General features: G+C 37.5%; 1 protein-coding gene across 3 annotated transcripts in view; it reads left to right on the top strand.

Moving 5' to 3' along the window:
- The window catches only part of MCOLN3 (mucolipin TRP cation channel 3), a 52,324-nt gene that overhangs the window by 11,655 nt on the left and 17,592 nt on the right, over window positions 1-23,077 (top strand). For all 3 annotated transcript variants that reach the window (XM_074221778.1, XM_074221780.1, XM_074221779.1), the window contains 6 exons: window positions 9,648-9,801; window positions 15,603-15,687; window positions 15,769-15,865; window positions 21,081-21,180; window positions 22,615-22,727; window positions 22,858-23,007. In XM_074221778.1, coding sequence (XP_074077879.1) covers window positions 9,648-9,801; window positions 15,603-15,687; window positions 15,769-15,865; window positions 21,081-21,180; window positions 22,615-22,727; window positions 22,858-23,007 — 699 coding nt within the window. The remainder of the gene's footprint in view (window positions 1-9,647; window positions 9,802-15,602; window positions 15,688-15,768; window positions 15,866-21,080; window positions 21,181-22,614; window positions 22,728-22,857; window positions 23,008-23,077) is intronic.

Below are 23,077 nucleotides of genomic sequence, written 5' to 3' on the forward strand. Positions count from 1 at the left end.
TTGATTGATTGGACTAATAGATCAGAACTTGAAGAATCCTTAGAACCTTTTCCAATCTTCAGTTCTTATCTGTAGCAAAAGGAGAATAAGAACTGTGGAAACTGCTGTTCAGGTTAGTTTTTAAGGTCAAAAGAGATAGTATACTTCTCAAAACTTAAAGCCTCGGGGCAGCTAGGTGGCATAGTGGATAAAGCACCGGCCCTGGAGTCAGGAGTACCTGGGTTCAAATCCAGTCTCAGACACTTAATAATTACCTAGCTGTGTGGCCTTGGGCAAGCCACTTAACCCCATTTGCCTTGCAGAGAAACTTAAAGCCTCCATGTAAATGCCAGTTTATAATAAATTATCTTTTTTTCTTGCTTAGTTTCTATTGGAACCTATAATTTTATTGACATAGAAAAGTACTGGAAAGGAAACCCTAGTGCAAGTCTGTGATTTGTAGTTTTTTAAAAAAAATTTCCTCTATTTTTAAAATTTTCTTTTATTTTATTTTATTTTTTTTGGTTTTTACAAGGCAAAGGAATTAAGTGACTTGCCCAAGGTCACACAGCTAGGTAATTAAGTGTCTGAGGTCAGATTTGAACTCAGGTCCTCCTGAGTCCAGGGCTGGTGCTCTATCCACTGTGCCACCAATGAACAAAAATCTGTTTTCTTTCCCTTCTACATCTTACCCATTGGTTGGGGGTGGGAGTGGGAATCCAAAAATTCATAGTCTGACCAAACAAATTTTCATATTGACCATGGGCCAAAAAGAGATCTCATTTTGCACCCCAAATTCATCCCTTCTCTGTCAGGAGGTGGGTTTCATTACTGGTCCTCTAGAATTGTGGTTGGTCATTATGTTTATTAAAGTTCTGCTAGATTTGTGCTCAGGATCACACAGTCAGTAGTCATCAGAATGACCCAGGACAGCTTGATTCCAAGACCAACTCTCTAACCATGATGTAATACTTCCTCTCTGTTGTTATTTATTATTTATGATGCTCAGGCATGCAGGTATGAACACTAAATGAGAGTTCTGTCAAGGTGTAATAGAAAGCTTTTTGAATTTGGAGTCAGGGAATTTAGGTTCATATCTCAATTCTGATTCTTTGCCCCTAGGCATGGTCTTGATCTCTGGGACTCAGTTCCCTTCTCTGTATCAGCCAACCAACCATCCAATCAATCAATCAATCAATCAGAGAACCTTTATTAATTACCTACAAAGTTTGAGGAGTCTGCTAAATGCTGTGAAGTGTAAGAGTTTAATTAAATGACCTCTAAAGCTATGATCTTATAAATAGTTTTACCCCACGACATTTGAGTCTAATTAGCCCGGTAGTTGGCTTCTCGATTAGTAATTGAAAGTTGAATTAGGCATCATGACTACATCTTGGGATCCACACTATTCCATGGTACCACTTCTCCCAGAGCTTCTAAATTAATGATTTACTCTCTCAGTCACCCTGAAAGTGTTCTTGAAGCCAGATTGCCCCCACCTGGAGTGAGTGCCGCAATATGGATTTAGAAACCCTCACAGATGGTCATCAAGACGCCACTGGAAGAACAGAACATCATTTATTAGAGTTAAGCTACTTGGGGTGAAGATGTCAAGCTGCCAGTGAAGGCAAGGACCTTTTTGGTACCATCTTGGATGCCTTTTCACCAGCACTGCCCTTATCCAAAGTGAAAAATAAAACATCTCCTGAAACTTGGGTGATAGTCAAAGGGAGTTACACAGACCCTAGAAAAAAAAGATCTACAGCAACATACATCAAGAGATTTATCAAGATCAAATCTTTTGGTATTGTGGAGCTCTTGGTTAGTCTACTAAAGCCTATGGTTCTCTTCTCAGAATCATTTTAAAAGGCATAAAATAGGACTCCCAAAGAAATCCAATTATAATAAAAAGAGTCACATTTATAATAGTATCTAGAATTTGCTGACTCTGGGTTAACTACTACTTTGCAAATATTATTCTCACAACAACTCTCACAACAATTATTATCCTCATTTTACAGTTAAGAAAACTAAGGCAGGCAGAGATTGCCTCAGTTTTCTCAACTGTAAAATGAGGATAATAATAAATGACTTGTCCAGAATCATACAGCTACTAAATATCTGAGGATGGATTTGGATTCGGCTCTTTCTGACTCCAGGTCCATCAACAAATATAGTTATGGGAAAAAATGCTTATAGACCTTCAAGTTAAGGATTCCTAACTAAATCTGTCTAAATATATGGGCTTAGGGGAAACCAATGGTTAGCTGTTTTCCTCTACATCTCCTTACACTATTTAGGAGTGGTCCTGAAGGGAATTTCCATTGAGTCTGGAAAAATTAAGAATCCTTGGCTCCCATAGTATCCCTTTCATCAGAAGTCAAATATTTCCTAGGGATTAGTATAACTCTTTATTCTTGGAAAGTAGATTAAGGGCATCTACTCTTAGGAGCAGATGACCCTAATAGGGGTGGTTGTGTTGTGTCTGAGCATGGGATAGGTGGTGACTTCACATAACTGCAAGAGAGTAATAATAAATAACTATAGTAAAAGTCTCTTTATGCATTATACCACCTTCTTCAGGAAGTCTTTCCCAGGAAGCCTTCCCCAACCTCTTTTAATTCCAGTACCTTTCCTCTGTTAATAGTTTCACATACGCACACACATGTACATGTGAATGCATACATAGTTTACTTTGGCTATATTTGTCTTTCTCATTAGATTGTAAGTTTCTTTTAAAGTAATGACTGTCTTTGGTCTCTTTTTGTATCCTCAGCCCTTAGTAGGGTGCTTATTAAATAGATTGATTGATCATCATAATCATTCTTCAGGATCAGTGTTATAACTGTTCTTATACCTATTTTATAGATGAAGTCAAGGTCTTTGCTAGTTGGTTTACACAATAAGTATCTGGAGTAAGATTCAAACTCATGGAATCCTGACTCCAAGACTAGTATAATGACAGAATCCATCTGAAGACTAATCAAAAGTTTTAATGAAGTAGATACTGACTACTCTCCATATCTTTAGAGGAATGAGCATGAGAAAATGACCTTGAATTGAATCAGAAAAGATTTTGGTTACTTAACCACTATGATACACTACCTGGAGAGAGAGTGGAAATGCTAACAGTAGAGATTTCTAAAGATACTGTGACATTTTAAAAGTTGAAGAGACATATTCTGAGTTTAATAATTTTATTAATAAGATGAGCATGTTATTAATAAAAAGAGGTCAGTGGCACTCTCAAATGCCAAAGACTCTCAAGATGGAGAGCATATGGCTTATATGTCCTTGGAATAAGATGTCCTGAGGGTGGCAATCAGTTCTGATTGGTTAATAATTAATGAGAGAATGAATATTACAATGAGGAGTTGAACTCATTCTGATGATCTTTGGTTATGTCATTTACTTCTAAATTGCCCAGTCTTGAGTGATCTATTCAAGGATTTATCCCCACCCAAATCTGAGTAGAGGACTATGAGTTTCCCCATCTGGGTGCGGTCTGAGCATGATTGTTAAGAAAATTAATTCAGGGGCAGCTAGGTGATGCAGTGGATAGAGCACCAACCCTGGAGTCAGGAGTACCTGAGTTCAAATCTGGCATCAGGTACTTAATAATTGCCTAGCTGTGTGACCTTGGGCAAGTCACTTTTAGTGCCATTGCCTTAAATAAATAAAGTTAAAAAGAAAAAGAAAAAAGAAAGTTAATTCAATCTCAATGTCCTTCAGAGATTGAACTTTTGAAATGAGGATTTTAGAAAAGGGAGGACTCTGGTTTTCTCCAAATATTGGTTATTAATAATCATTTCTCTCAATACTCAGCGAAAGAATCAAGTAGCCATTCTGGACAGTTTCTGATGTCATCAAAGGATGCTGTGTTCATCTACGAATATGCTTAAATCTTATACTTAGCATTGTTTAGCCTAACATTTTATATATAACAGGTTTTGGATGTTTTTTGGATATATTAAAAAACATGGCAGAATGGAACAGGTAACCATGCACAACCACCAAAATGACACTCCTAGAGCATGGGTCTGACTATGTTGGTCCCAACAGGAACAACTTCTCAGAACAAGAAATCTGGAGGATAGTTGTTTCATTTACTTGCGTCTGAATTAATCATCCTTTAGATTAGATTTTCTAACTAGGGATTAGTAAAACAGTAAGTAAGGTCTCTTCTAGTAATTCATAACCTATTTGAAATTCTGTACATTTGGATTCCTTTTCCTTATTATTACTCAAAATCTCTCTCTCCTCTCCTGGTTAATCCTGAAAAAGAATGATTAAAAAACAAAAATTAAACAGTATGGGGGGGGAGGGGAGGAACGACTGACTAAAACCAGGAGGCAAAGTGGTTTAGAAAGTTTTTGAAAAGGGCACTACCATTCTCCTCCCAGGCTCTCAGGATCACAACTTTACTCCCAGGCAGCCCAGGCTATGGGGTCATCTTCTCACCAGACTGAAGTAGCAATGAGATTCATCAGTCCCCAGCTTATCTGAACCACCTTTTTAAAGGACCAAACTGCTCATCTCTTGGTATGAGGAAGGGGTCAGCAAAGGTGTCCTAGAAACTGTCTGCTTCATCAAACCTAATTGTGCCCTGCTTACCTCTACAGGCAGAGATCCTTCCCTGTAGTCAAAATACAAAATAAGTTAAAAAAAAAACTCTTGCAAAAGTGATTCCATTCACCATCAGTATATGGAATGTACACATGCTTATGGAGAAGAAATCCAGTATAACTGAAAGATGAATAGCTCTTTTGAAAGAGAACTTAGCAAATGGTGTATCCAGATATCATTCTTGAGTGAAACAAGGCTGCTAAATGAAGACCAGCATACTGAAGTTGGAACTGAATGCACATTTTTCTGGAGTGACTACAGTGAAGGGCAGTGTAGAGAAGCTGGTGTGGGCTTTGCAGTCAAAACTTACCTAGTCAAAAAATTTGAATGCTTCCCCCAAAGAAGCAAACAATAGGCTCATGATAATGCATTTTCCACTTCATAAAAGTGCTGTGTCACCCTACTCCCTGAGGAGGTCAAAGGACAATTTTATGAAGACCTGGAGACCTTAACCATCAATGTGCCAAAAGAGGACAAACTTGTAATTCTGGATGCCTTTAACATCAGAGTTAAACAGAGATGATCAGACTTGGCAGGGAGTCTTTGGGAGGAATGAAGTGAGAAACAGTAACAGCAATAGTTACTTACTACCGAAGACTCGTGATCTCATAACCCTCTCATCACTAACATGATCTTACATTTATCGAAAAGCAATAAAATTTCATGGATGTGCCCTTGAAGCAAACATTGGTGACTCAATAGATAGAGCATCAACCCTGAATTAAGGAGGACCTGAATTCAAATTCAGCCTCAGATACTTAGCTGTGTGAGCTATGGCAAGTCATGTACTCCGAGTCTCTTGCAACCAGGTCTATCTCCAGTCATCCTGATTTATATTTGGTCAATGGACCCAGATGACTCTGAAGGAGAAAGTGAGACAGGTGACCTAGCACAGCCTCCCTCTTTCAAATCCAGTTCATACGCACATCATGCTATCACTTCCCTGATGTCATGGTCTTCTTTGAGAACAAAGGGCAACCATTTTCACATCATATCATTGTTTGGAGAAGAGACAGATAGGATGAACGAATGACAAAGGTGATACAGGGTGTTGGACTGATCATAGACTTATCCTCTCCAAGTTAAACATTCATATTCAACAAAAAAGGGGTGGCCCCAAGACAAACCAGCTACCTGAAGGCTTAATAGATTAGATGGCTTCTCCATGTGTGAACAGTTTGTTGTTAATGTAGAGGGAAAGGTGAACTGACACAGTAAGTAACAGTGACAGAGAAAAGGAGTGGGCAGTTTTTAGAGATTTTATGTAAAGCACTGCATTTACTTCTCTGGGCCAGAATGAATATGCACAAACATCAAGACTGCTTTAACAAAAATGATGGAAAGTCTAAACTAAAAACAAAACTGCAGGGTTTAGCAGCAGGATGGTTCATTCCTCTCTAAGAACTCAGTGTTGAATTTCATCAAAAGTAAAGTGCAAATGAAGCTTAGAGGAGATGCAGTATTCTTGACTCAGTAAGAAGGTTGATAACATTCAGTTTTATGTTGATCTTAACAATCCAAAGTGCTTTTATGATGCCTTGAAGGCTATTTATGGGCCAAAGACATATGACACATCTCAATTACTCAGCACTGATGGATTCACATTGATTAATGATAAGGACATGATCCTGGAGAGATAATGGTTCTCAGCAGACCATCACCAATCAATTCTGAAGCCACTGGCCATATACCTCATACTGAAGTTCATTCCTCTCTAGTCAAACTTCCAGCTGAAGAAGAAATTTTGATGCCACTAGGTTCCTCTTCTGTGACAAAGCATCTAATGCTAATGCAATGCTAGCTGAGATTTATAAGACAGAAGGTCCACTGTTCATTCAAAAGTTGACCGAAATCTTCCAGATTCCCCCTTACCCAGGAATTTAAGGGCTTCTCCATTGTCTATCTCAATAAAGGAGAAGGAAATGGATTGTCCTATGAATCCTAAGGAGGTCTCTCTCTGTTTGTCATTGCTGCCAAGATTCTTGCCAGAGTCCATAGATACCTACCCTAGAGCCATTGTTGCTTCAGAAAGGGCAGAGGAACAGTTGATCTGGTATCAACCCCAGCAGAAATTACAGAAGCAGAACAAAGATCTGTATACAACATTTGTAGATCTGATCAAGGTCTTTGATACTGTTAGTCATTGGGGCAAGTGAAAGATCATGGCAAAATTTGTTTGCCCAGAGAAGTCACCAATTCCAAGATGTTGTGCTTGCATGATTCTGGATAATGGATGGTGCTGTCATGCTTTCCCAGTTATCACTGGAGTGAAAGGGCTGTGTGTTTGCTCCCATGCCTTTTGTCATGATGTTTTTAGAAATATTGCCATATGCCTTCAGTAAGCCTGAAAATGGCATCAAAGTCAACCATTGTACTGATGGCAAATTATTTAACTTGAAAACCAAGACTAAAGTGGAGGGAGAGTTGGCGTGTGACTTTTTATTTACAGATAATTATACACTCAATGCAGCCTCTGTGACTGAGATAAACAGAGTATTGATCAATTCTCTGTGACTTGTGTTAATTTTGTCCCAGCAACTCAAAGAAAATAGAGGTTCTCCCCCAGCCAGCACCACATCATCTATATATGGAACCATTAGTTATAGCAAATGGAGAAATTTTGAATGCTGTGGATCAGTTCCCTTACCTTGGCAGTATACATCAGGGATGTACACCTTGATGATGAGGTTGATACATGCATTGTTAGAGCTAGTTCAGGGTTTGGCACTCTCTGAAGGAAAACTACCCAAATGAAAGTCTACAGAGACATTGTCTTGACCTCATTGTTGTATGCCTATGAAAACTTGAAAGTCTGCTAACACCATGCCAAGAAAGGGAATCACTTCCATTTGAATTATCTTAGGAAGATTGTGAAGAACATCTGGTAAGATAAGGTACTGAACACTAAGGTCCTTTGTTGAGCTGAACTGCCAAGCATTCAAACTCTACCACAATGAACCTTCTTTGGGCTGGCCACATTGCTAGAATGCCAACCACACATTTGCCCAAAAGACTCCTCCTTAATTATGGAGAACTCATACAAGGCAAGTGCTCATGTGGAAGCCAGAAGAAGCAATACAAAGGCATTTTCATTGTCTCCTTGAAGAAATTTGAAATTAACTGTGAGACACAGGAGACAAAGTCACAGGATCACCCAGCTTTGTGTGTTGGAATCAAAGAAGGAGCTGCCTTCTATGAGCAAAGCAGAATTTCAATAATTCAAAAGAAATATGGGATGGACAAATTTAGACACATCTCCACTCCAAATGTTCATGTGTACCCAACCTGTGATGGAGCCCTCTGAGCTTGTATTGGTCTGATCGGTCACTGTCAGACACATTGTTTCTTTTAAAAAAATTTTAGTAGCTTTTTCCTCATTTCTTTTTCTCTTTTTTCTTTGGTTTTTGCAAGGCAATGGAGTTAAGTGGCTTGCCCAAAGCCACACAGCTAGGTAATTATTGTCTGAGTCCGGATTTGAACTCAGATACTCCTAACTCCAGGGCCGGTGCTCTATTCACTGTGCCACCTAGCTGTCTCTTTTTTTTTTAAAGAAAGATTTTATTTATTTTGAGTTTTACAATTTTCCCCCTATTCTTGCTTCCCTCCTCACCCCCACCACAAAAGGCAGTCTGTTAGTTTTTGCATTGTTTCTAACACATTGTTTCTTTTTTTTATTAAAGATTTTATTTGAGTTTTACAATTTTTCCCCCCAGTCTTACTTCCCTCCCTACACCCTGCCAAGGAAAGCAATCTGTCAGTCTTTACTTTGTTTTCATGTTGTACATTTATCCAAATTGAGTGTGATGAGAGAGAAATCACATCCTTAAGGAAGAAACAAAAAGTATAAAAGATAACAAGATCAGACAATAAGTTATCTGTTTTTTTTTTCTAAATTAAAGGGAATAGTTCTTGAACTTTGTTCAAACTCCATGGCTCTTTATGTAGATACAGATGGTATTCTCCACTGCAGACAGCCCAAAATTGTCCCTGGTTGTTGCACTGATGGAACGAGCAAGTCCTTCAAAGTTGATCATCACTCCCATGTTGCTGTTAGGGTGTACAGTGTTTTTCTGGTTCTGCTCATCTCACTCAGCATCAGTTCATGAAAATCCCTCCCGGTTTCCTTGAATTCCCCATCCCTCCTGGTTTCTAATAGAACAATAGTGTTCCATGACATACATATACTACAGTTTGCTAGGCCATTCCCCAATTGAAGGACATTTCCTTGATTTCCAATTCTTTGCCACCACAAATAGGGCTGCTATGAATATTTTTGTACAAGTGATGTTTTTACCCTTTTCCCTCATCTCTTCAGGGTATAGACCCAGTAGCAACACATTGTTTCTTGACCCCAATATTGTGATGTCACTTAAGCCTGATGGACAAGAGCCCCCTCTTTCCTTTATTTTGTTCCCACCCTGGGGTTGCCTCTAAGAACTCTCAGAATATTGCAGGGATGTACTTTGTATGTAAATATTCACAGGTGGTAAGGGATACCCAGATCCTACACACTTCAAATAGCAAGGCAAATTCAGGATAGGACAGCCTTAACTTCATCTCACAGAAAATGCAGAAGATACATCAAGGATTCACACTCCCTAAACAATCAGTATGATTTTCCTCCAGAGCATTCTGCTTTCCCTCTGGACAGGTTACTCTACAGTTAATAGACTCAAAGCTCCATTCTGTGGTTTGGACTCCTCCTGGAAAGGAAACTTTATTCAGGTCTCTGAAGGGGCAACCACCTTCCTATCAGACCTTTATTTGTCTGAATAACTCACCACTACAATAGCAAAGGGTAAATTCCAAATATTTACTCCATATTGTAACTTAGTCCCTTTCTGTTCTAAGACCATGTGGTTATTTCAGGGTATCGCCATCTTAACTGCTGGTTTGGTCCAGATCCATGACTTTATTAATGAGAGAATATCCAAGGGTTGTGTTAGAGGGACAAAAACCTAATTGTTAGTTGAAGAGACTCATGATCTCTTTGCTGTAACTCACCTCCAACTTTCATCTTTTCTTTTTCTTTTTGTTTCTAGTATGTGCAGCTCCAAAGCATTTCTGTTGGGAATCATGCCTATGAAAGCAGGGGAGCTAAACAGTCCACCATGGCAATCTGTCAACAGTTCTACAAGAAAGGCAGCATCTATCCTGGAAACGAAACCTTTGATATTGACCCAGAAATTCAAACTGGTGACCATCTCCCATAAACTGACAATTTTTTTCAACTTTTGTATCATACTTTAAAAAATCACAGAATCTTAGTACCCTTTCCATCCAATTATTAACTGAGTGAGAATCTCCTCCACAACACACTTAACAAAGATTTTAATGTCTTTTCTCTAGAGATGATCTGGTGAAAGGGAAACCCTTACCTCAATTTTTTTCTAACATCATACTTGAATTTGCTTTTTTGACAACTGCTAATTACCCTAGTTTTTTCCCCCTCGTGTTCTTTCTTGAGGTTAGAAACAGATCCACCATTCAAATGATCTTCAACACAGACATCATGTTTCCCACTAGCCTTTTCATCTCTAGGGTAAACCTCCCCACTTTCTTCAACCAATCATGATGTGAACTAGAAGTCCTCCAATCAAAATATATTTATTAAGTTTGAACTCTGTATCAGGTGCTATGCTAAGTGCTAGAGATAAAAAAAATTAGAAACACTTATATTTTAATGAGGGAGACAGGATGTAAATAATCAGAAAAGAGGCATGGAGAAAATAGATATGACCTCTGAGGGGAAAGCATTAGCAGATGAAGGGATTAGGGAAAAATTCCTTTAGAATATAGGATATGAACTGAGACTTAAAAAAATCCAAAGAAATGAAAAGGTGGAAATGAGAATGGGGAACATTTCAGACAAGCAGGACAGCCAGATCAAAGACGTGGAGGCAGGAAATGGAGTCTGACATGAAAGAGATTAAAATATAAGAGGACTGGAAATGAACCAGTTTGTAAAGAACTTCAAATACCTGACAGAAAACTTTACATTTGATCTTGGAGATAATCGGGTACTTTTGGAGTTTAATGAGTAGGGGGAAGGGATAGTAATATGGTCAGATTTATACTTTAGGAAAATTACTTTAACAGTGGAAGATGGGTTGACTTGAGGAGAAACATGAATCAGGGAGACCAATTAGAAAGATATTTTAGTAGTCTGGGTAAGAGTTGATGTGGGCCCCTATGGTGGTGACTGAGTAAAAGAATGTTGTGGAGGTAGTGATGACAAAATTTGGCAATAGATTCAAAGACTGAATATGTGGAATAGGTTTGAGTGAAGATTCAAGGATGACACTAAGGGAGAGAGTCTAGATGATTGGAAGCATGACAGTAATAGGAAGATTGGGAAGAGGAAAAATTTAAAGAGAGATAATGAATTTTGTTTTGGAGACATGAAGTTTGAGATACCCAAAGGACATCTAGTTTGCAATATCCAAAAGGCTCTTGGTGATGTGGTACAAGAACTCAGAAGAGAGACCAGAACTGGATCGATCTATCTATCTATCTATCTATCTATCTATCTATCTATCTATCTATCTATCTATCTATCTATAGCTATATCTCCAGTCCCATATATATATGTATATGTAATGTATATGTATATATATATATATATATCTGTGAGAATTATCTGCTTAGAGAATGATGAACATATGGTAACTTAATGAGATCACCAAGTAAGTTAATATAGAAGAAAAAGAGAAGAGGGTCCTGGATAAAGCCTGGGTCGACACCTCTGGGTTCCTGGGCATGATGTAAATAAACAGACAGCAAAGGAGACTGAGAAGGAGCAGTCAGGGGAAAATAAACAACCCAGGAGAAAACAGCATCATGAAAATCTAAATGGGAGAGTATCCAGGAAGGGAATCACCAGTGTCAGGTGTCATAGAGAGGTCAAGGATGAGAATTGAAGGGAAAAATCATTAAGTTTAAATTTAGTCATAAAGAAATTAACAGTAAATTTATTGAGAGCAGTGTAGTACAGTAATGGAAGCCAGATTGAACAGGATTCAGAAGTCAGTGAGATGTGTAGATGGTTTTTTCAAGGAATTTAGCTAAGAAGAGGAAGAAAGATGTTAAAAAGTACTTGAAGAGTAGGGTAGGATTAAGTAAGGAGTTGTTTTTATTGTTAGGGAAAACATGAGCAAGTTTGAAGGCAGCAGGCTATCAAACTGAACATAATACTCCAGATACCTCTGTCTGTGGTGTAGAATAACAGGACCACCATGATTCTACTCCTGGATGCTATCCCTCTCCATTCAGTACAAGAATGTGTTTCTTGACTACTGAATCCCATTGTTGATTCATTTTTAAGCTTGAAGTCTTCTAAGATTTCCAGATCTTTTTCAGAAAAAAAATCACCACTCAGTTGCATCTCTCTTATTTTGTCCTCTTAAAGTTAATTTTTTGAGCTCATGTGAATGACTTTGCATGCATCCTTATTAAATTTGCCCTGTCTTATAGCCTATAAAGATTTCTTTTGGGTTCCAACTCTATTGTCTATTCTGTTAGTGAGCTTTCCCAGCTTTGGATCATCTGAAAATTTGATTAAGAATGCTTTCATACCTTTATTCCAATCATTGATAAGAGTATTAAACAAATGGAGGATCAAGCAGAGATCTTTGGGGAATTTCACTGGAAACCTCTTTCTAAGTTGATATTCAAGATTCTTTGCTATTATTTGATATCAGGTTGATGTTGAACTATATTGACTATTTGAATCTGGAAATTTAGCCAATTCCAACCCCACTTAAACATACAGTTGCCCTGCCAATATCAACCTATCTGTTCCACCAGAAAAGTAAGAAAGAGATAATTGGGGCAACTGGTTGGCAGAATGGACGAAGTATCAGATCTAGAGTTAGGAGGATCTGAGTTCACATTTGGCCTCAGACACTTGACAATAGCTTGTGACCTCGGGCAAGTCACTTAACTTTGATTGCCTCTCCAATATTAAAAAAGACATCAAAAACCTAACTAAAATATTCTTTTTCAGTCATTTCTAGCTCCGTGACCTTATTTGGGGTTTTCATGGCAAAGATACCAGGGTAGTTTGCCATTTCCTTTGCCATCTGATTTTGTAGGTGAGGAGACTGAGGCCGACTTGCCCAGGAGGGCACTTGTCCAAGGCCACATTTGAACTCAGAAAGATGAGTCTTCTGGACTCCAGATCTGGTGCTCTATGCACTATGGCGCCACCTAGCGACCATGCCTAAATCTAGGTAAACTTGATCTCCATCATTCTCCGATGGACCAATCTAGTCATTTTGTCAATGAGAGAAAATACCAAATCTGGCATGATCTATACTCGCTGAAGCCCAGTTCAGTCTTAATGATCATAGCTTACCTTCTGAGGTGCTCACTAATCATTCTTTTAATATTACATTTTAGAATTTTCCAGAAGTGGTAATCAAGTTTACTGGCTTAGAGTGATTTAATTTCCTTTTTTTTTAAATATTGAATATTGGGACAATTTTTATCCTTTTCCAGTCCTAATCACTTCTTTCATTATTTGTAATCTTTGGAGGATTAGGAAAAGTGGCTCCTAAACCAGTAAAAACACGAATTATGTTTTACAAAGCAAATAGGGCAAGTTAAACGGATGTGTTACCCATCCTTGAGTCCCTGGGAAGCCATTCAATCCTTACAGCTTAGTATATTAGCTAAGTGATTGTGAGACAATATGATGACTGTGCTAGATTTTCTTTGTCCATTTTTATTTATTTATTTAGCTTTTTTGTTCATTTGTTTTACTAGTGACTTGAATGAAGACTTAGCAAGCATGGCAATCAAATTTGAAGGGATTTCAAAACATGGAAAAATAGCTAACATGAAATATGATGGAATCCACATCCAAAATTCTCCCAATAGGCCAGAATGAAGGACAAATTTAAGATGTTATCATTAGGGATAAATGTTGAATCCTACCCTTGGGATTAAAAAAATTCTCAAATTATAAGCTGGAGAAGGCATGGCTAGATAGAAACTGGTCTGAAAAATAACACAGAGAAAGGAGGTATAATATGGTAAAGAAGATTAAGGAAATATGGGTTCAAGTTTCACAATTCATAGATTATGAGACCCCTGGGCAAGTCAATACCTCTTCAGTACTCTAAACATGTCTCTAAGATTCAGTTGTAAACAACTCTCCATCTATATTGGTATGCATTTCTTCACTAATAACTGCCTGTACCAATGAAATCACAAGTTCTCATAAAAAAATAAAAAGATACACAAATAGGTAAGAATAGCTCTTTATTCTGGAAGACCAAATCTGTATTTTTTTTTTAATTTTTGCAAGGCAGTGGGGGTTAAATGGCTTGCCCAAGGCCACACAGCTAGTCTGAGTCTGGATTTGAACTCAGGTACTCCTGACTCCAGGGCCAGTGCTCTTATCCACTGCCCCACCTAGCTGCCCCCAATCTGCATTTTTTTTACATTTAATTTTATTTTTTCTCAATTACATATAAAAATTGTAAATATTTGTTTTTTTTTAATTTTGAATTGCATATTCTTTCCCTCCCTCTCCTTGAAGTAGGCAAGTAATTTGGCTTAGATTACACATGTGCAGTCATAGAAAGCAAGTCTATATGTTTAAATAAATACATACTATTGTGAATCTTTGTGAATGACTCCAAAGACATATAGTGTATTCTGATGAACTCATCTTTGGTCAGTCCAAAGCTTCATTAAAAGTTTAACAGCGAATGAAGATTCAGTATTTAAGGATGAGAATTCTGCCACCAATAAACTAAATTTTTTTTTCTCCAGAATTATTTCTTAGCTCTTTTATTTTGTGGCAAGAAATCAGAGAAAAGCCTAATCTTCAAGCTCTGTCCTTACTTTTTGCTCCACATCACACTCTGTTGGGTGACTTGTCAAGAACAAATCCTCACAGAAAACACCAAAATAGAAAAGATCTCTTAATGAGCCACTTAACAAATCCCCTCTTGGAGGTCACAATTATCTCACTTTTGGATTTGTTTTCTACATAGTTGTATTCACTTAACCAGGAAAAAAATCATACTCTTCATGTGAGAGAAGAATAAAACGGGCAGCTCATCCTTTCTGTATGGACCAAGTTTTTCCCAGGATCAAGCAGAGATCTAATGAAGCTTTTCTCTGAGTTTCTTTTTTTCTTTTTCAGTTCAAGAAATAGGAATGGTGAGATTTTAAAAATTGAACCACTTTGTATTTGCCTAGATTTTATGATCCCTTTATAAATATTCAAGAGTTTTTTCCCAATTAGCAAGCATTTCTTAAACATTATATGTCAGACCCTATACTAGGTTTTAGAGATTCAAGGCAAAAATAAATCAGTACCTGCTCTCCAGAGGCTTACATTTGATGGAATGAATTTGGAGAAATGCACACACACACACACACACACACACACACACAGAGGACACCCACAAACACACATAAAATAAGCCCCAAGGTGATTTTGGTCATTGTGAATAATAATAGTAACAATAATACATTTTAAAACATTTGAAAAGACAGCTAGATGGCACAGTGAATAGAGCATTGTGTTTGGAATGAGTTCAAATTCTGCCTCAGATACTTATTAGCTGTATGACTCTGGGCAAGTCACTTGACTCTCTTTGCCCTGTTTGTCAACTATAAAATGGGCTAGAGAAGGAAATGATGAATCTGTATCTTTGCCAAGAAAACCCAAAATATGTTCACAGAGAGTTGACAACTCAATGACAAAAATGTTTGACAAGGGGGTGCAGCTAGGTAGATAGAGCACTGGCCTTGGAGTCAGGAGAACCTGAATTCAAATCCAGCCTCAGATCCTTAATAATTACCTAGTTGTGTGACCTTGGGCAGGTCACTTAACCCCATTGCCTTAAATAAATAAAATAAAAAAAATAATTCGACAAGAATAGTTAACATTTCCAAACTTTACATGTGCTAGAAGATCATTTCATTCGCAGTACATTGGCTTCAAGTAATATTTTCTATCTTTGCTTCTTTTGCCGCAGACTGTTTTTATGTAGATCCTATGCAGCCCTTTGACATAGGAACATTAGAAGAAATGAAAGTCAACTTAACTCTGGACTTCCACAGGTGAGGGGGACCCATCCAATTCCCTTTCCCTTTGGTAGGCTGAGTTTCCATTCATCTAAAGCAATTCATCTTGCCTTCCAGACTCTTGACTGTAGAGCTGCAGTTTAAGCTAAAGGCCATCAATCTGCAGACGGTCCGTCACCACGAGCTCCCTGACTGTTATGACTTTACCCTGACTGTGAGTATGAGCTGGGTTCAACTTGTTTTATGTGGATCAGAACCAGATGGGATAATTATGTGGCTTAAGGGGGACATTGTCTTTCAAAAGGGCCAATGATCATTGACCCCCAAAGACTGATAAGCCGCCATTTTAGGATGTTGGATATTGTTGGCTTGCTTTTTAGAATTTTCTGTTTTCTGCTCTGTAAAACAGTCAAAACCAGATTTGAGTTTTAATTGATTTTCAAACTCCATCTTAATCCTCCCTATTCACATTCCTATATTGCTTTACCCTGTTTTAGAGTGCCTTTTATTGTTTCTTAGCCTAGATTATAAACCTAGAGACGGAAGGGATCTCAGACATCATTTGGTTCAACTTTCCACCTTTTAGATGATAAAAATGAGGCCCAAAGGAGATAAAAGTGACTTGCACAAAATCTCACAACTTCTATGCCATTCTTCAACCCCTTTCCTGGTTCAATTATAGGACATAACTTAAAATGAAATCTAGTTTTAAAGGAAAAAGTATAAGTTGTAAAATGAAATATAGACTGGAGTCAAATTTTATGCATACTAGATTGATGGGGGAAATATTTAGTGTATGCTTAGAACAATAGTCTTTATGATGTATAACTTATATATCCCATCACTGAGCTCTAGGTTTATATAAATTAGAGATTTTTTTCCTAAAAAATTATATAACTTTGATGCATTTTTCTATCAGAATGTAGCTGCTATCTAGGACTTTCTGGATTTAGGTAAAAGGGGCTTAAGTTCCACATAAGTATTCAAGATATTAATGCATTTTGGATTCAGGATGCCTTTTCCTTTGGGGGACTTTTTTTGTTTTTTGCAAGGCAATGGGGTTAAGTGACTTGCCCAAGGTCACACATCTGAATTTGAACTCAGATCCTCCTGACTCCAAGGTTGGTGTTCTATCTACTGCACCATCTAGCTGCCACTGGGATACCTTTATATGCAGAACTGAAAACAGAAAACACAAAGATATCCTAGTAGCCTGTTAACAACTGATGCAAATCTCCCTCTCTGATAAGTCCTGCCTTCCCACCAGAGTCTAGATGATCTTCTGGTTACAGGGTCCCCTCTCTTTGGATTCCTCTCAGATGATGAATGAACTTAGGGTTGCTAGAGAAATGACCTATCTGCCATTAATAGTTCATTGGGTTCCAAGGACCGGTATAGGCCCCTAGTCTTCAAGGCTTGAACTCTCCCCAAGAAGAAAATCAATCTGGGACTGTCAGAGAGAAAACCTCATTCCAATCATATATAAATCATCTAAATAATTGAAGATAGTAGCAGAGTACCAAGTCCAAACTTTTGCTCCTTCATAGTATAGCCTAGTCCCTTGATACTCTTCCATCTTCAGAGTCTTATATACAATCTTTTTTGTTATTTTTTTCCCTAGGAGCTCCTTTTCTCTTTGGAACATGAGTTCTTAAACTTTTCTTTTTCTTTTTTTTAATGTGAGATGAACCTCTTTGTCAGACTGGTAAATACTGTGATCCTTTTCCAAGAATAATGGTTTGTTGAATACATTTATAATTGACAGAAATCCTTAATTTCAGTTAGATGTTAGTGAAAATAAGATATAATTTTTTAAAGCTTCTAAAACTTAAAACTTCACTAAGACTTTTGGAATAGCATATATATTATATATATATTATATATTCGAGTAGTAAAATCTTATTTATTAATGATATGGTTTAGGAGGACTCAGTTGTTATCTTAAAATAAGGAACACTCTCCTTTAAAACCCATTTTTAATCTTTCCTCTTCCTTCCTTCCTTCCTTCCTTCCTTCCTTCCTTCCTTCCTTCCTTCCTTCCTTCCTTCCTTCCTTCTTTCCTTCTTTCTTTCTTTCTTTCTTTCTTTCTTTCTTTCTTTCTTTCTTCCTTCCTTCCTTCCTTCCTTCCTTCCTTCCTTCCTTTCTTTCTTTCTTTCTTTCTTTCTTTCTTTCTTTCTTTCTTTCTTTCTTTCTTTCTTTCTTTCTATCTTCATTCCTCCCTTCCTTCTTTCCTTCCTTCCTTTCTCCCTTCCTTTCTCTTCTTTCCTGTCTTCCTTTCTCTCTTCTTTCCTCCCTTCCTTCCTCTCTTCCTTTCTTTTTCTTTCTTTCTTCCTCCCTTCCTTCCTCTCTTCCTTTTTCTTTCTTCCTTCATCCCTCCATTCTTCCCTTCTTTCTTTCCTTTCTCTCTCCCTTTCTTTCTCTTTCTTTCTCCTTTCCTTTCCTTCTTTCTTTCATTTATAAGGAACACATAGAATGCAAAAAGATATAGTTAGATTACAATGAAGAGATTGGTCTAAAACATATTATACCAGCTGGAAGTCTAAAAAAAAGAAAGAGTTGTGTTATGTAATAAAACAAAATTCAAAACAAAATAATAAAGGAGACTGACTGAATAACAAATATATAATTCTCAATTTATGCACCACACAACTGAACAGCTCAATTCATACAAGAAAGATTGAGTGACAGCAAAAGAAAAAGGCAAAAACGCAGGGTGCTTCCAAAGTCTTAATGCAGTTTAAAGCTCTAATAGCTTTAACAATAAACAGGGTATTTCACAATTCCTATTTATAGCAAATAAAATGAGTAACAGTTAAGAAAGCATAGAAGCAAATTGTTTATTGAATAAGTTGTAATTATTAGTTAAGTGGGGAGATCTCAGTAGGATATACAAAGAATTCATTTTTTAGTGATATGTATAGTGGAGGAACATTAAAAGTAATTTTTTACTATTTTTTTTGTTTGAACAAATTGTGATTTTATTTAATTAAGGAACTCTCAATGAAGGAACATCCTCTTCCAAGCCATGTCCAATGCAGGAGCCTTCTCTGACATTTAGTTTTCAAGAATACCTAGAGAGTAAATGACTTATCCAAGGTCACATACCCATTTTAATCTTAATCTTAAATCCAGGTCTTCCTGATTCTAAGAGTAGCTCTCTATTCATCCAACTGTTGCCTCAATTAAAAAAAAAAAGAACTCATTGATGCCTTATGTTTTTAAAGCAGTGATTTTCCAATAAATCCCTCTGCCCAGTTGAACCCTTCCTTATAAACACTCAAGAAAAATCAAGGAATAAAATATGTGACAATCTCTGCAGAGATCCCCTATCTTTCCAAGAAGAAGAAGAAGAAGAAGAAGAAGAGGAAGAGGAAGAGGAAGAAGAGGAAGAGGAAGAGGAAGAAGAGGAAGAGGAAGAAGAAGAAGAGGAGGAGGAGGAGGAGGAAGAAGAAGAAGAAGAAGAAGAAGAAGAAGAAGAAGAAGAAGAAGGGAGTGTGTGAGCAGATTGTCTTTCATAATCCAACAATCAAGTTCCTTTCAACCTACATCCATTCAATAATCTTGACCTTGAGAGTTGGGCATGTAGGGGACCTTGATTTTAATCTTGGCTCTTCTATGTGCTAGCTTTGTTGAGTTAAGTGACTTTGAACAAATCACTTAAATCATCTGGATCACAGTTTTCCCTTCCTTAAAAGTAGGGCATTGATCTAAACCCAGTACTTTTCAACTTTTTTTATATCAAGGATTTTTTTTCAGAAAAATTTTTAAGAGGATAAAATAAAATGCATATGATTACAGAGGAAATGAGTTACATTGAAATACAATATTGAAATATTTTTTAAAAACCAAAATTATTGAGGCAGCTAGGTGGTGTAGTGGATAAAGCACCAACCCTGGAGTCAGGAGGACCTGGGTTCAAATCTGGTCTCAGACACTTAATAATTACCTAGCTGTGTGGCCTTGGGCAAGCTACTTAACCCCATTCGCCTTGCAAAAAAAAAAAACAACCTAAAAAAAAAACAACAAAATTATTGTCTCCAGGTTAAAACCCCCAGTTGAACTGATCTTTAAGATTCTTTCCAACCATCATTTCTTGTCATGATGATGTCTCTTCCTATGGGTAAAACCTACTTTCAGGAAAGAATCTGATGTCAGTTATGTATAGGTTGAGATGAATTTAAACCTGGATTCAGCACTGGCCTGGAGTGTTCCTTTGTTTCTAGAGCCAGATTTCTTTCCACCCAGCAACATTTCCTATTTTGACTCCAAATATGTGACTCCTTCATTATGCCATATTACTTTTTCAGCACCAAGGAAGGTGAAAATATTATTCTGGTAAGAATTTTAGTGTTGATAACCAGCAGCCAGAACCATGTTAAGTAAGATCTGATATAAATAGATCATTCTTGACTGTGTCAAGAAACCCAGTTGGAGGCTTCTAGAGCAGAATTTAAGGAAAGATCTACTTCTGAAGAACAAAAGAGCCAATATCAGCATCCTTTTAAGTTACTTTTGTGATAGGGTTCACTGCTATGACCGCTAGGACCCTCTCTATTACTATGACCCATTCTTCTGTTATAACTGGAGGTCACTTTTGGACTTGCTATGACCTAAAGGTTGATCACTCCATGACTAACTGAATGTTGATCGTCTCCAGGTTTAACTATACTAGTCCTCTAAAGATAGACACACAGACCAGTGAAGGGGTCTGTACTCAAAGCCTTTCCACCTTAGTTTGATAGCCCCTTGATACCCAGGAATACCCCCACATTATATTTTGGCATTCCAACAGAGCTTGAGTGGACATTGTTAAAAAAAAAAAACTTTAAAAAAAATCTGTTTTATCAGTGCCTTTTGTCATTAACATAATAGTCATTTACCACCTCCATCTCTGATTGAATGCTCCTTTGTGAGGGCTAAGTGGCACAGTGGTTAGAGGACTGGACTTGGAACCACAAAGATCTGAGTTCTAGTCTTGCCTCAGATCCTCATTACCGATGTGATCATGTCATTTAACTTTTATTCCCAGACTCTGCTTCTTCATTTGTAAAGAAAGTGATAAGGTTAGCATTAATATTAAATAATTTAGAGAAAGTATTTTGCAAATCTTAAAACTCCATCATGCTAGCTATTATTTTGATAGAGAAAAACAATGAAGAAAAGTATCTGACATAAAAAGTTTGCCAGTAACATGTACAGTATTCTTTCCTAGTTTGTGACAGTCTGCCATAGTAGTTCCCTTCCTTCTCTGATATGAAGGGAGAGAAGTTTTATATTCTTTTGTTGCAAGAGAATTTTTCAAGCAATAATAGAAATAGAGACTTATTTTTTTAAATGAGAATTTGTTCTAATGTCATGTGAATGACTTTTTTTTTGTCTTCAAAACCTGCTGGTATCTCTCTGACTCCTTTTTCTCCTGTTCTTCACAGATAATTTTTGACAATAAGGCCCATAGTGGAAGAATTAAAATCAGCCTTGACAATGATATTGCCATCAGGGAATGTAAAGATTGGCATGTATCTGGATCAGGTGAGTGATGAGCTTTTAGTATGAATTTCTGAGTAGAAAATTTCCTTAAATTACCACCCTCAAGATCTCTAGGGTGTCAAATGAGAAATACAGAATTCTCTTGGATCTCTGGATTCAGATTTAAGTGCAGAAAGAAGTCTGGGGTGTGGGGGTGGGTGGGGCAGGTCATGGCTGATCTTTGGATGACCTGTATCTTCATCATTCCTGTCCTCACCTCTCCAGGTTAGGATAGCAGTAATTTAGATTTAAGAGGAAATGTGATCAGGAATGTTATAGCTTGGCTGGAAAGTGGTATGAGTGAACACGATCTAATCACTAGTCCTGTCACCTATCTGTTGTAGCACTCAAAGGGTGCTAGGGAATTATGGCAGGCTTTTTCTGGAATATTAGTGCAGGTTTAAGATTTAGCTTATGTGAGATGATAAAAAAAGGATTTTATTGACATTTCCCTCTTTGAATGGAATTTATGATTTCTTTGGTCCATGAACCAGTGCCTAGAGAACTCAAACCTTCTAATTTTGAGGCCCGTTCTCTCTCCCTTCCACATACACCATTTTATAAATGCTTTTTTATTCTTTCTTTTCCATTTTCCTCCATGCAGATTGGCAACACATCTCTAATTTAAAGTCTTTGAAAAGCTGCCTGAGACACTGAGAGAGTTACCTCTTTTCACTATCCCTGTCCTCACCTCCCCAGGTTAGGATGGCAGGAATTAGGATTTAAGAAGAAATGTGGTCAGGAATGTCATGGTTTGACTGAAACGCGGACACAGATGATGAGTGACCTCTTGTTCAAAGTTATGCAGCTTTTGCATATTGGGGGCAAGACGAACTCAGGTCTTCCTGTCCCTTTCTCTATCCCTTAAGCCATCTTTGTTATCTTTATTAGAATCCACTTGATGTTTGGGTGGATAATTCGATTCAACAGGCATTTACAGAGGACCTATTAAGTACTGTGTGAAAGCACTGTGTGAAGCACTGAGCATTGGGACTGAATGGAAAAATACAATTTTATTTAGGATTTTGAAATTCATTTCAAATATTTGGTTCTAGTAGTTGCAAGTGCTCTTAAACACTTACGAAAGCTTCCCGGAGTCTAATACATGCAATTGAATAAATAAGAATCTTGTTAGATGACTCAGGGGGGAATAATTATATTAAAAACAAAAGACCCCTGCCCCTCCCTCCTTTCAGCTAGAGCACTTTAGAATTAATAGTTTGTGTAATAATATTGAAGATGGTCTAGCCATGGGAATCTCTTTGCCACCTCTCTGCGATGTGTGCATAATTCCCCAGGCTTGGGAATGGTGCCCAGGCCAATCTGTATCTTCTATTTGACATCAGACAAAAGGAGTTGATGTCCCCGTCAAGCTTAGCATTCCCTCCATCTCTTCATGGACCAGTTCTATAAGTTTATGATGCTTATCTCTTGCAGCACAGAAGAATACTCATTACATGATGGTTTTCGACGCCTTTGTCATCTTGACTTGTTTAACTTCATTAATTCTCTGCACCCGGTCGGTGGTTAAAGGAATTCAACTCCAGCAGGTGTGTATTGGGTATTGTGTCTTTGTTCCTTTCAGAAATAATATTCTAGGAACAAAGATTTCAAAAATATATTGACTGTTACTCCTTTCCCCCCTCCCCTTTTCTGATCCTTTTTAATTCTTCCCTAAAGGAATATGTCAACTTCTTCCGCTTCCATTTTAAGAAGGAAGTTTCCTTTTCTGATCAAAGGGCGTTTGTTAATGGATGGCACATTTTGATTATTGTTAGTGACATGTTGACTATTGTTGGCTCCGTCTTGAAAATGGAAATCCAAGCTAAGGTAAGACACAAAAGAGCTTCAGTGTTAGACTTGTATTCACTGCTGTCCAAAAACTATGGCTAGCCATTGA

This window comes from Macrotis lagotis, chromosome 2, assembly GCF_037893015.1.
Source record: "Macrotis lagotis isolate mMagLag1 chromosome 2, bilby.v1.9.chrom.fasta, whole genome shotgun sequence".
NCBI classification, from domain to species: domain Eukaryota; kingdom Metazoa; phylum Chordata; class Mammalia; order Peramelemorphia; family Peramelidae; genus Macrotis; species Macrotis lagotis.